Below are 13,860 nucleotides of genomic sequence, written 5' to 3' on the forward strand. Positions count from 1 at the left end.
AAATGATGTTCGGTATTCTGAACTAGGCATGTACCACACTTTTGGCTATGCCTTGGTGATTTGACATACCATTTTTAATTTGTAACCTAAAAGTTTATTTTCAACTAAAAATTCTTTTTTTTTTCATTTTTGTTTTTTTATTTACAACCTAAGTGGGTCTGATGATGCACTAACCATTTTCCCCATAGCCACTAATTAATTGCAAAAACAAGCGAAATAAAGGACGTAGACAAAAAATTGTACACATATACACACACACACGCACAAATTTGTGTCTACGTCCTTTATTTCGCTTGTGTTTTTTGCCAGTAGCGCCAGCACTGCACGGTCCCTTTAAAAACGAAAACGTTTCCGTGCAGCCGCGTCATCCCCGGGCTGGGCTGGCGTGGCGGGTAGCGCCCAGCCCCGCACAGGGGGAGATGGAGGATGTCTTCCCCCGGGACGAGCGGGCGCTCTTCTCGGACACGTACACGGAGGAGAGCCGCTACCAGTTCTGCGGCCGGGAGCTGACGATCAGCCAGACGTTCGGCGCCCGGCTGGGGGTGGCGGCGCCCGTGTGGGAGGCGGTGAGTGTGCGGCGGGCCCGAGGCTGCCCCCCCCCCCCCCTGTCCCTTCCCCGCTGCCCGCTGAAGTGGAGCGATCAGCAGCAACGAGACTTCAAAATCCCCGATCACGACACTGCCGCCGCTGCCGCTGTTTGCAAAATTCGCGAGGGTGCCGGAGATCCCATCTCCATTACACCGTCCCGGGGTGGGGGGCAAGATTATGGTTGGGGGATTGTTTTTTTCTTTTTGCTAAGACAAAGTTTGCATTTTACTGGCAAACAGGGCAGAAGGAGGAGCTCTGGGCTTTGCCTTGTTTACAGGCGGTGCATGCAAGAGAAGGATGCATAGCTGCATTGATCAGTTTGAGGAGTAATGCTACTTGACTGCAGATTTAATAATAATGTTGCAGACAGTTTTGTTTTTTTTTTTTTTGGCAAGGAATGTTTCAAAGCTGATAAACCAAAAAATGTATCTAAAGCCACTTCAGAAAAGAAAGACTGTATCGTAGACGATGGTTTAGTGCAGTTTAGAGACTGTGTAACTGCTTTCTCAAATTCATGGCTTCCTGATTTTATGGACCCAAAGTCTTTGACTAAGATCCAAGTGTAAGATCTGAACCATGAACTGAGAATCCTTTGGATGGTCTTTTGGCTGAAATTGAGAATCTGACCAGTATGGGGGAGAGGCAGGTTAATGCCCTGATACTCCACCCAACTGGGGACACAAAAAAGGGACCCTGACCAGACACAGAGGGCTAAACCTCTGTGTGTGTATTTATTGCATTTCTTTATACTGGTATTAGATGGGTAACCCAGTACCCTGGTGATCATCAAAAGTACACTGAGGACTGCTCTCTCTTCCATAAAGTTTACAAAACTAAGGGCTCTGTTTACTAACAACACACCTCACTATCAGGCTGATACAGTACTGCTCTTGGACGCGTGTTTTCCCTTACCCCTTATTCAGTAAGGGGCGGAAAACGCGCATCCAACCCACGGCACCTAATAGCGCCCTCAACATGCAAATGCATGTTGAGGGCGCTATTAGGTATTCCCCGCGATACAGAAAGTAAAATGTGCAGCCAAGCTGCACTTTTTACTTTAAGAAATTAGTGCCTACCCAAAGGTAGGCACTAGTTTCTGCCGGCACTGGGAAAGTGCACAAAAAAGCAGTAGAAACTGCTTTTCTGTGCACCCTCCGACTTAATATCACGGCGAGCCCGTGGCTGTCAGCGGGCTCGAGAACCGACGCTGGCAAAATTGAGCATCAGCTGTCAAACCCGCTGACAGCTGCCGCTCCGGGCTAAAAGGAGGCGCTATGGACGCGCTAGTGTCCCTAGCGCCTCCTTTTGCCTGTTTCTACTGCACCATCTAATTTGCATACTGTATCGTGCGCACCGGGGAGTGGCCGGTGCGCGTGCCGGGAGAGCGGGTGTTTATCCACTCTCCTGCGGACTTTACTGAATCGGCCTGTCTATTTTCATACATAAGCCTTACTAAGATTAAAGGGATTTATTTTTATTTATTTTATTTATTTATAGGTTTTTATATACCAACAACCATTTGCACATTGTGTCGGTTTACAGATAACTTAAAAACTTTTTGGCAGTGCCATTACATAGAACAGTAAACTATGCATACAAGAGAAAAACATGAACATATGGAAACTGGGTAACTATTTACAGGGAAAATTTACCAACAAAATGGGTTACCACAATTTGACAAATATTACCTGTAAGAAAAGATGTGCTTTACTTTATTAAGCAGACTCTTTCTCAGCTATATTTTCACTCCACAATCTATGGGGACTTATTTACTGAGCATTTTTTTCCACCGACATAGAATACTACTACTAAATACTACTACTAATTAACCCCTATGTTTCCTTGTCATCCTCCCAGACTAGTCCAGACTTGTGGTGTCATCCACCAGCAGATGGAGACAGAGGATACATCTTCTTCCATATATTCTGATGTAGCAGGAGAAGGTGTCCAGCAGGTGGTGGTGGTGGCTGGGCCAGTATGGCAGGTGTCTGTAGTCGGGCCGTCTGAGCTGTTCTTCCTAGCAGAGTCAGGACTGAGTCGAGGGCTAATTGATGGTCAGGTCTGGCTGATCTTCCTTCCCTGGCAAATCCAGTTCCTTTTAGGGCCTGGTATTAAATGGATCTCGGATCAGCAGCCATGGGAGTGTAAAGTTGGAAGGAAAAGAAGGAGAAAGAAGGACACAGGCTCCAGTGCCACAGATGGCCTCTTCTGCGTGCAGGTATGGCTGAGAGGGGAAGAAAGTATTAACTGGTGCAGGAACCGGCAGCAGAGCAGCATTGCAGGCTCGTTATGCGGGCCCTGTGACAGGGCAGTGAGCCTGGCAGTAGCACAGATGCTGCACTTGGCTTGAGAGGTAATGGGGGAAGATCAGAGTGAGGGGATGCATTAGAGATCTGTAAACAGGAGGACATTGGTTAGACCAGTGGTTCTCAACCTTTTTTCGGCCGGGACACACCTGACAGATGGTTCTCATATGCGTGACACACTGAACATGTGACCGTCAAGGGGCAAAATGTAAATATACATTCTGCATCCTCAGGAATCCCCTCCACCCCCAAAAATGGGTGCAAAGCAGATCTAGGGCATTACCCTGTACAACTCGCCATACAAAAAAATATATTCTGGTTCTGATGACATCTCAGTAAAAGCAAAACAAACTCTCTTTACTGGCAGGCACAATACCCCTCCTTATGAAAAGAGAGTAATTTACCACTACAAATATTTAACCAGGCCCTAAACACTAATACACCTCCTATTAGGAAAACAGAGTAAGCCAAGCTGCTATAGATAGATACCTACTTAGAAATAATTGTAAAACTATACTAATAAATGTTACAAAACAACTGATGAACAGAATAACATCCAACAATTAAAAACTCATAAAAATTATTAAAAATTGTCCAAATATCAATAAAATATTTCAAAACAGCAGACACATCACATAATACCCAATAATTAAAATGGCAGTCAATCAAGAAAAATAAACTTAAAAAGCCGCCTTTACTTACCCTCTCCAGCAACTCTCCTACTCCTTTCCCTTGCAGACCAATAGCACTCACCAGAAGCAGCAGTGGCTGCTGAAGCTCTGTCCTCACGGTCCTCTTCCTTAGGGCCCACAACCAGTCACAACCAGTCTCTGTCTCACACAGACCAGTATCTCCCTAACTAGTATCTCTTCCTCACACTCACACCAGTCACCTCCCTGACCAGTCTGTCTCTCTCTCTCTCACACACACACACACCAGTCATCTTCCTGACCAGTCTGTCTCTCTCTCATAGAAACACACCACCTCTGACCAGTCTCTCTCTCAATCACATACAAATGTTCTTGCTCCCATTCTACCACAACCCACAAAGCTGCCACTCACGCACCCAGGCACCAATTCTACCTCACACACAAAAAACTGCCACTCACGCACCCAGGCACCCATTCTACCACACACACAAAAGCTGCCACTCATGCACCCTGGCACCCATTCTACCACAACCCACAAAGCGCTGCCACTCACGCACCCTGGCACCCATTCTACCACAACCCACAAAGCTGCCACTCATGCACCCATTATACCACACACACACAAGCTCTCACTCATGCACCCAGGCACCCATTCTACCATACACACACACACACAAAGCTGCCACTCAGGCACCCATTCTACCACACACACACACAAAGCTGCACTCACACCCCCATTCTACCACACACACACACAAAGCTGCACTCACACCCCCATTCTACCACACACACACACCCCCATTCTACCACACACACACAAAGTTGCACCCAGGCACACATTCTACCACACACGGAGTTTCTTCTCATTGCTTTCCCCAATAAGCCTGGCCTCCGCTTATCAGCTGCCGCTGACCTGACTTCCGGGGGTGCGCCGGGAATCTCCGCTCTTCAGTCCCTCCGGCTTAGCCTCCAGCTAAGGTCTCTTCGTTCTTGACTTCAGTCCCGCCGGTGGTGCACGGGTCTCTCCATTCTTCGGCGGCAGCGCACGGGCCTCTCCACTCTTCGGCCGCCGGCGGCGGCGCACAGTCCTCTTCACTCTTCGGCCGCCGGCGGCCAAGAAGGAAGAATTCCCGCGGCACGGCCTTTCTTCTTCCCGCGCACCGCGTATCACTTCCTGTTCCGGGTCGGGGGGTGGAATGCAGGCGCGGGAAGAAGAAAATGCCAGCTGCGGATGCCACAGTTTGCACCGCTGCCGTTCCCGCTGGGCTTGAACGTGCTGATAGCCCGGCGGCAACGGCAGCAGGGAAGAAAGAGCAGCGGGAGGGACCGGGAGCCACGCGACACACCTGCCGGTGCTTGGCGACACACTGGTGTGTCGCGACGCACCGGTTGAGAACCGCTGGGTTAGACTGCTCTATTGAAGCCCCTAGTGGGAGTGGTTTCCATGTTTCTGGCTGGGCTCACGTCCGAGGAGGAGCCAAAGACCACTCCTGCCATTCATCAGCAGGCTCTTTTTTTTTGTCTCAGTCACATCCACAAAGGCCTACAGAGCAGTTCCTTGCAGCTGAGCAGGAAAGTTTCCTTAGAATTTGTCCTCGTGCTGAAGGCATGAGATGAAAAGCAGCAAGGGGCAACGCAGGGTCTGCAGCTTCAGGATCGAGCGCGATCATAGCGCCCCTTGTAGGATCCTGTCTCAAAGAAACCCCGGTTGGAGCTTGAGAGAGGGTCCTTGACTGCGCTTAATCTTCAGAGAGGTTTCCTGGAGGAAGGAAAGGTGACCCAGGAGTCCATGGATGAGACCGAAGAAGGCAAGCTGATATCTGTGGTAGGAGAGGATGCGGCAGTAGCAGGCAACTGTCTGCTGTAGACAGCGTACTTATTCAGTGGGTCAGGCAGTGGCAGCCAGATTTGGAGGAGTAGCAGGCACGCTCCTTGTTCAGAGAGGCTGCCAGGTTGGGTCAGGGGCAGCCTTCTTGACAGACAAGCTTTATGAACTGATTAGGACTTTTGCAAGCAGGTAGCAATGGCAGTGATGGTCAGAAGATGGTTGTAGCTGAGAAACTGGTCTGCAGATTTGGCTTCCAAAGCCTGTTTGAGTATGTTGTCCTTCAGTAGATGTTCGTTGTTTGGGGAAGAGTTAGAGAAGCTGAGGAAAGACTTGGGGGAATCCAAGCTCCAGAGACTGCTGGAAAACAAATGCAGAGGGACATCAAGAGGATCTTGGAGTCAGCTGAAAGAATCCAAGCAGTATTGACTGGGCAAGTCCTTTTAATATTCAGAAAACCAGGCTACCTGCTAGATTGCAGCTGTAAACTTTGGGGGAGCCAGAGAAGGGGCTGAGAAGAGAGGTCCTAGGCTTCCATTGGACCTAGAAGATTAAAATGATTCTTCAAAGGTCCATTCCTCGCTTCCTCTGGTGGGCAGCCATTTGAAGACATTTTATGAGGAGTGGACCCATATTACCAAGGACAAATGGGTCCTAGAGATAATTTGGCAGGGCTATGCCCTTTAATTGGCCACCACTATTCCAGACACTTATCTTGTTCCTGTGCAATTAAGCCACAAAGATGGTCACCATTCAAGCAACAGTAGATTGTCTTCTGCTACAGCTGGAAGCAATAGGCCCAGTCCCTGCAGCAGAAATCCAAAAAAGTATTATTCCATTTATTTTGTGGTCCCAAAGAAAGAAGGTTCCTTTCATCCAGTGCTGGATTTAAAACAGCACAATAGGGCTCTGTTGGTGCCCGATTTGTGCATGGAGACACTGAGATTGGTGATCGTGGCCGTAAGGAATGCAGGGTTTCTCACTTCCATAGATTTATCCAACATGTATCTGCATATCCCCATCAGAGAGAGAGGGGATCGTCGAAGAACCAGTGCAGTTGGGAAGAGGTCCTCTCTCACCGGAAGAACGTCAAAGACATCATAAGGCAGGCCTCTGTCTATATTGTAGAGGGTCGGGTCATCGCATTGTGGGCTGTCCTACACGTCCGGGAAACTACAAAGCCTAGGTTTCACGGGGGGAGTAACCCTAGGCATCACTTCACCATCATGTCTGTGACATGTAGGCAGTTAGCTAATAGATCAGTGGAGAAGATATTGCAGGAACTGAAGGTTATTAATGATGAAAGTTGTTACTGAGGAGAGGTTAGATAGGAGATCGGGGGGTAGGATATAGAAGTGGATGATGATTCTGTGGTAGCGGTGGGGTTTCTCCATGACTGCAGGGGTTAGGGCCTGGTTTGGGGTTCATTCATGTTTGTTGTTGGAAAAGCTTTGCGGAATAGCCATGTTTTAAGATTTTTCTTGAACGATTGGGTGGAAGGATCTGTTCTTAGTTCTGTAGGGAGTTTGTTCCATAGGGTGGGACCGGCAATTGAAAGTGTTCGTTCCCTTGTTGATATCCATTGAGTAGCTTAAAAATGAACAGAAAAAGGCCTGCTTACCTTAGCAGTACTCAAACACAAATGTAGCAGTTTACACAAAAGCAGTTCTGGCATAATTCCTGCTTCCTTCCCCTGTCTGGGGCTTCTCATTCCCTTCTAAGTTAAATACCCCAGGACCAAGACTCCCTTCCTGTGTGTGTCTTAAGGTGGACCAGGCCAGATACCTGAAGCTGGTCTCTTAAGGTGATCTATGACTCCTTGCTATATACTCTTGTATACTTCCTGGATATGTGGAGGGTACTGCTTTCTTACTTGAAGGTCACTAATGCCTTCCTGAGGTCAGATAGTCTGTTCATTTTGTTTAGCAGCCATCAAAAAGGGACATGGGGTCGAAGGCATCCATTCCATTGTGAGGTGGATTAAGGATACAATTGCCTTGGCCTATTTTGGAAAGGGTACAGAGGGATTGAAAGCACACTCGACTAAGAGTGCAGGCCTTGTCTTGTGTAGAGTGCAGGCTAGTCTCTCCGCAGGAGATCTGCAAGTCCGTGACATACATTTCATTGCACTTGTTTGTCAAACATTATAGGTTGGACCTGCACACCAAAGAGGATGTGGTCCTTGGAAGCTACTCTGGCTTCTTACCACTTGGGTTAAGCACTGCTTTGGTATGTACCACGCATCTGCACTGGTCTGGCAGGATGATAAGGAAGGTGGAATTAGGTGTATTTGTTAATGTCCTGAGAGACTAGTCCAGAATCCATCCAGGAGCTATAGCAAGAGAATTAGTAAGTCAGGGTATTATAGGAGATGAAAATATACTTATCTACATAATATAATAAATATTAATAAAGGTAGTCTTCAGTGACTTTTTACTGAGTAGATTAAAGGAGGGCTCCAGAAAAGGAAGATCAGGAGGACCTGTTTATTGTATTTGGATGAGTATATTGTTATGGCTGCCGGCCGCGGTGGTCCGGGACCGGGGCCGAAGACTTACCTGAGGCGTCGGGCCGCATCTGGGTATCCCGCAGAAACAGGCAGGTCTCTTTAGCACTGTCGCTGCGGCTGCTGGGCCCGGCCGCATGGCTCCCTTCTCGGCCGGGCTGACTCTTCCCCCTCTGGCCTTCCTAGAGCCGCGCGCATGGCAGAAACTTTACATTTAAAGGGGCCACGACAGGAAATGGTCGCGGCTCCTCCCTGTGGACTCCACCTTCCAGTTGGCTATTTTAGGCAAGGTCTGCTCCTCAGACCTTGCCTTGGCTTCTTGGCCCTTAGTTGGTGTGTTCCTGTGCTCCGAGTTACTGTCTTCTCAGTTACTGGCTCTACTTCTCTCCCAGTTGGTCGGATTCCTTTGGACTGTACTTTTGGATCGGCTTCCGACCATTCTTCAGGCTTTGACCCTTGGCCCGGCTTCTGACCATTCTTCAGGCTTTGACCCTTGGACCGGCTTCTGACCCTTGGACCGGCTTCCGACCATTCTTCAGGCTTTGACCCTTGGACCGGCTTCCGACCATTCTTCAGGCTTTGACCCTTGGACCGGCTTCTGACCATTCTTCAGGCTTTGACCCTTGGACCAGCTTCTGACCCTTGGACTGGCTTCTGACCATTCTTCAGGCTTTGACCCTTGGACCGATTTCTGACCATTCTCTGAGCTTCGGCTCCTGGACTGACTTTCGACCTGCTGGGGGCGCCTGCATCCAGATCTCTTCTCTGTCTTCCAAGGGTCCACCTGAGTCCAGCCTCGCCTTCCGACGGTAGGGACCTGAGAGGGTTTTACTCTCTTAGGTAGTGCCAACTCTACCTCGGACCAAGGGTCCACCTTCAGAAGCATAACATATATAAACTTTTTTATTTGAGGGATTAATTCTAATATATTTGTCACTTGGGCAGGAGGTTACTGCCAAGTTTTCCTTCTATACTGGGCTATATAGAGGATATGCTATCTAGGTAAAATTGTGTTCTCTGCCTCCATCTGCTGTTGACTGAGCATAACCCATGCATCTGGAGTAGTCTGTCAGGATTTAAGAAAAGGAGATTAACAAGTACATCTACATTTCACCTTATGCAGTTTCCCCGAGAGCACTGATTTCAAGGAATACACAGAGGCTGGCTCGGTGGTATTGCTGCGCCTGTCAAGCACATGAGTTAAATGCTTGAGGCAGGTCTTTTGTTCTCTGGGTGATCAGGGGTAAGAGGAGGGAGCCAGGTCCTGTCTAAAAGTGACACATAGTGACTGGATTTAGGGCTTATGATTCCAGGGTTTTGGAAGTAGCTCTGGTGTGTGGCCCCCAACCAAGGACTGTTGCTGTTAAGACGGGATGTAAAATGAGAGTTTATGGCAGCATGCCTTAATGGAGGCCAGTTCTGAGTGAGCTTGAAAGCGTAAAGAAATCCAGAGGTAACTGCCAGGTCAAAAAAATAAAAGAACTGCACAGATTTGTTTCAGACTTTCCTTTCTTCCTTTTTAACTATATTGCAAATCCTTTATAAATTATTTTTGCCATTAGAAGAAAAAAAAAACTTTAAAGACTGGATCATCACTAACTCTCTCTCTCTTTTTTTTTTTTTTTATTCTCTCTCTTTCTGCTTTTACTTAGGCTCTAACCCTCTGTGGTTATTTTGAAGCAGAGAAGATGAATTTCAGTGGGAAAAAGGTGATCGAGCTGGGAGCTGGAACAGGAATTGTGGGGATCCTGGCAGTGTTACTGGGTAGGTGCGGCTCAGGTACGCAGTTTAAATGCCCCACTGGTGGATGGATGGGAGGGTGTAGGTGTGTCACTGTCCATAGGAGGAAAGGAGCGTAGAGTTCAGGTGCCTTTCCCAGAAATGTGATCACCAGAAACATACTAGGCACATCGTAAGGAAATCCATAGCAGTCAAGTGGACAAAAGGCAAAAGTCCCTATAAAAAATTATGCCTGAAAAGTGTGTCCATTCTGGTTATCCCTCCATGTCTTGAATACTTCAAACCCTTGTGTGGTAAGTAATGTGTTCTTTGTAAACAAACTTTTTTGTTTTGTTGATTAAAGTCAAACCAAATAGTAGCTGGAGTTTGCAAGGAGAGAACATTGCAGAATTAAAGCAGTGAAATGTGGGGCTGTTAGTTGGATATGCGTGGTGGCTTTTTATTAAGCGGGAGAACTCCCAAAGGGGCCTGATTTTAAAAACCAAAACAAAACTGGGTTTTACTGGAGCAAATGTACTTTTGAAAATTTGCTACGATAGATGCCAGTGAATTGACCATAGGATTTACTTGCGCAAGTGCACTTGACTGACTTTTGAAAATAACTACATTAGTAGTTACATTTACACGCGTATCTCCTTTTGAAAATTACCCCTTTAGTGCAGGTGGCCAGCGTCCTGCATGAGCTGATGGAGTGGCTAAGCTACAAGGTGACTGGGAGATGTTGGAGAAGCTTTTATACAGTTGTCACTGGCTAACAGATAAAAAGAGAAGCATAAATATGAAATGCTTTTTATTATTATTATTTTTGTGGTGTTCCTTTTTTTTATTTTATTGCTTATGTTACCACAGAGGACTTCTCTGCTTACTCATTCCCATCCAGCTCTCATCAGGGCAGGGAGTCCCTACTGCATGACCTCTGCCTCTCTCTCTTTTTTTTTTGCCATCTATCATCAGGGAGCCCGTCCGCACAGCCTCTCTCTTCCTCTTCTGAGGTGCACTGTCTTCATTTCTTACAGGAGGAAATGTGACGATCACAGATCTCCCTCACGCCCTGAAGCAAATCCAAGAAAACGTGCTGAGCAATGTCCCCTACCATTATCCAGCACAGCCACGCGTCTGTGCCCTGGCCTGGGGCCAAGACCAGGACAGTTTTCCCACAGACTATGACTTCATCCTGGGGGCAGACATTGTCTATCTGAAGGAGACCTACCCCTTGCTAATCAGGACGTTGCGGCACCTCTGCGGCTCACAGTGCACCATATATCTCTCCTCAAAAATGCGCCAGGAGCATGGGACTGTCAGCTTCTATGAGGAAATCCTTCCACAGCACTTTCTGTCTGAGCTGGTATACAGAAACGATAGTGAAAATGTCAATATTTACAGAGTCACACGAAACGGCTAACAGCTGAGAGAGAGAGCGAGAGCTTCTCTCCTTATCCTTCGCATCCAGCTCTTATCAGGAAGTCGACATATGGAGACTTTCATCTTAAGAAAATAAGTGCAATGCCAAGGTCCATCAAGCACGGGGTTCTGTCTCTTGACAGTTTCAAGTCACCTGGCAAATCCTCAATAGTTGATCTACTGCTTGCATTTCACTTCCACGGCTAAACACTGACTTTCCCAAGTCTACCAGGCTAATAACTGTTTATGGATTTTTCCTTCAGGAACTTGTCCAGTCCTTTTGAAGCCCACTGTGCGAGTTGCTTTGATTGCATACTTTGGCAACACATTCCATAGCTTGATAGTGCGCTAAGTGAAAAAAAAGCTTCCTATGATTTGTTTTATATCTGACGGTTGTTAGTTTCATGGAGTGTCCCCTAATCCAGGTGGTGGTGTTTGAAAGGGTAAATAACCATTCCCTATTTACCTGTTCCTCCCCACTCATGATTTTATAAATTTCAATTATATCCCCTCTCAGTAGTCTGTTTTCCAAACTAAAGAGCCCAAATCTACTTAACCTTTCTCCAAAAGGAAGCTTTTCATTTCCCCTTCTTTCTGTCACCTTCTTTGTACTTTTTCTATGTCCGCTATGTCTTTTTTGAGATGAGCCAACCAGAACTGTACACAGTACTCAAGATGTGGTCACACCATGGATCTATACAAAGATATGATATTATCACTTTTGTTCTCTAGGCTTTTCCAAATAATTCCTAACATGTTATTTGCCTTTTTGACCACTGTCACACATTGAGCCAAAGATTTCAAGGTGTTGTCCACAAGGATTCCAAGGTCCTTTTCCCGAGTGGTGACTCCTAATATGGACCTCAACATTGTGTACCTGTAGTTGGAATTATTTTTCCCTACGTGCATTACTTTCCTATTGTCCACATTAAGTTGCATCTGCTGTTTAAATGCCCAGTCTCCTAGTCTCACAAGGTCCTTCTGCAGTTCCTCACAATCTGCTGCTGTTTAAACAACTTGAAACAATTTTGTATCCGCTGCAATTTTTGGTCATATCACCCATTCCTTTTTCCAGATCATTTATGAATATCCTATATAGCACAGGTCTCAGCACAGACTAGAGACGTGCGTTCATTTAAAATGAATTAGATAATTTCAACGAAATTGTCTAATTCGTCATGGTTCGGGAGTGTTCCGAAACAAAGGAAATTTTTCCAAAATTTTGGAAAAATTCGTATTCTGTGTTAGTATGCACTAACACAAGATTCTGGAACCACGAAAAAAAATCCCCGAACTGCGGAAAAAAACAAAATTATGTGTGGGGGACCTGAACCGAACCACAAACAAACAAAAAAAAAAAAGATACACATCTCTACCCCTGAGGCACTCCACTAATGACCTTTCTCCATTTGGAAAACTGACCTACCCTCTGTGTCCTGTCTTTTATCCGGTTACCAATCCAAAATAGGACACTGCCTCCGATCCCATGACCTGCCAATTTCCTGAGGAGTTTCTCATGATGGACTTTGTCAAATTCCTTCTGAAAATCCAAATATGCTATATCAACCAGCTTGCTTTTATGTGCATTCTCATTTACATCTTTAAAAAAATCTAATAAATTGGTAAGGCAAGACGTCCTTTGCCAAAACCATGTTGACTCTCCCCTATTAAACTATGTCTGTCAATGTGGTCAGTAATTTTGTTTTTAGGAATAATTTCTACCATTTTTCCCAGCACCATTGTCTGGCTCACTGGTTTTATAGTTTTCCCGATCATCCCTGGAGTCTTATTAAAAATTGGCTTCACATTGGCCACCCCCCAATCTTCTGGTATCATGGCTGTTTTAAATAAGTACATAATAACATATGATTTGTCATACTAGGTCAGACCAAAGGTCCATCAAGCCCAGTATCCTGTTTCCAGCAGTGGCCAAGCCAGGTCACAGGTACCTGGTAGGATCCCAAAAGATGAATAGATTCCATGCTGCTTATCCCAGGGATAAGCAGTGGATTTCTTCAATAATGGTTTATGGACTTTTTCTCCAGGGAACCAGCTACACTAACAATTTTCACCATGTCCTCTGGCAATGAATTCCAGAGCTTAATTATATATTGAGGGAACAAATATTTTCTCTTATTTTAAATGTACTACTTAGTAACTTCATTCCATGTACCCTAGTCGTTGTACTTTTTGAAAGAGTAAACAACTGATTTATGTTCACTTGTTCCATTCCGCTTATGATTTTATAGACCTCTATCGTATCTCCCCTCAGTCGTCTCTTCTCCAAGCTGAAGAGCCCTAACCTCTTTAGCCTTTCCTCACAGGAATCATTCCATCTCCTTTATCATTTTAGTTGCCCTTCTCTGTAGCTTTTTTTGTAATTCTGCTATTTTTTATTTTTTTTTTTGATACAGTGACTAAAAGTAGACGCTATACTCAACACATGGAGCGATATAGAGGCATTATGATATTCTCTGTTTTATTCTCCATTCCTTTCCTAATAATCCCTAGCATTCTACTTGCTTTCTTGGCTGCTGCCGCACACTGAGCAGAAGATTTCAATGTATTACAATGCATAGATCCTTTTCCTAAGTGTGACTCCTAATGTGGAACCTTGTATTGTATAACTGTATTTTAGATTGCTCTTTCCTTTGTGTATAACTTTGCACTTCTTCACGTTAAATGTCATCTGCCATTTGCGTGCCCAATCTCCCAGTCTTGCAAGGTCCTCCAGTTTCTCACAATCCTCTTGGGATTAATTTAGTGTCATCTGCAAATTTTATCACATCCCTCGTTGTTCCCATTTCCAGGTCATTTATAAATATGTTAAAAAGCAGTGGTCCT

General features: G+C 45.9%; 1 protein-coding gene across 1 annotated transcript; it reads left to right on the forward strand.

The window, feature by feature from the left end:
• The first annotated feature begins 374 nt into the window (after positions 1-374).
• Positions 375-13,004, forward strand: EEF1AKMT3 (EEF1A lysine methyltransferase 3). The gene is made up of 3 exons (XM_029594934.1): positions 375-566; positions 9,528-9,639; positions 10,632-13,004. The coding sequence occupies exons 1-3, from the start codon at positions 420-422 to the stop codon at positions 11,015-11,017; spliced, it is 645 nt and encodes a 214-aa protein (XP_029450794.1). The 5' UTR covers positions 375-419; the 3' UTR covers positions 11,018-13,004.
• Positions 13,005-13,860: the final 856 nt, after the last annotated feature.

Source organism: Rhinatrema bivittatum, chromosome 3 (assembly GCF_901001135.1).
Source record: "Rhinatrema bivittatum chromosome 3, aRhiBiv1.1, whole genome shotgun sequence".
NCBI lineage: Eukaryota > Metazoa > Chordata > Amphibia > Gymnophiona > Rhinatrematidae > Rhinatrema > Rhinatrema bivittatum.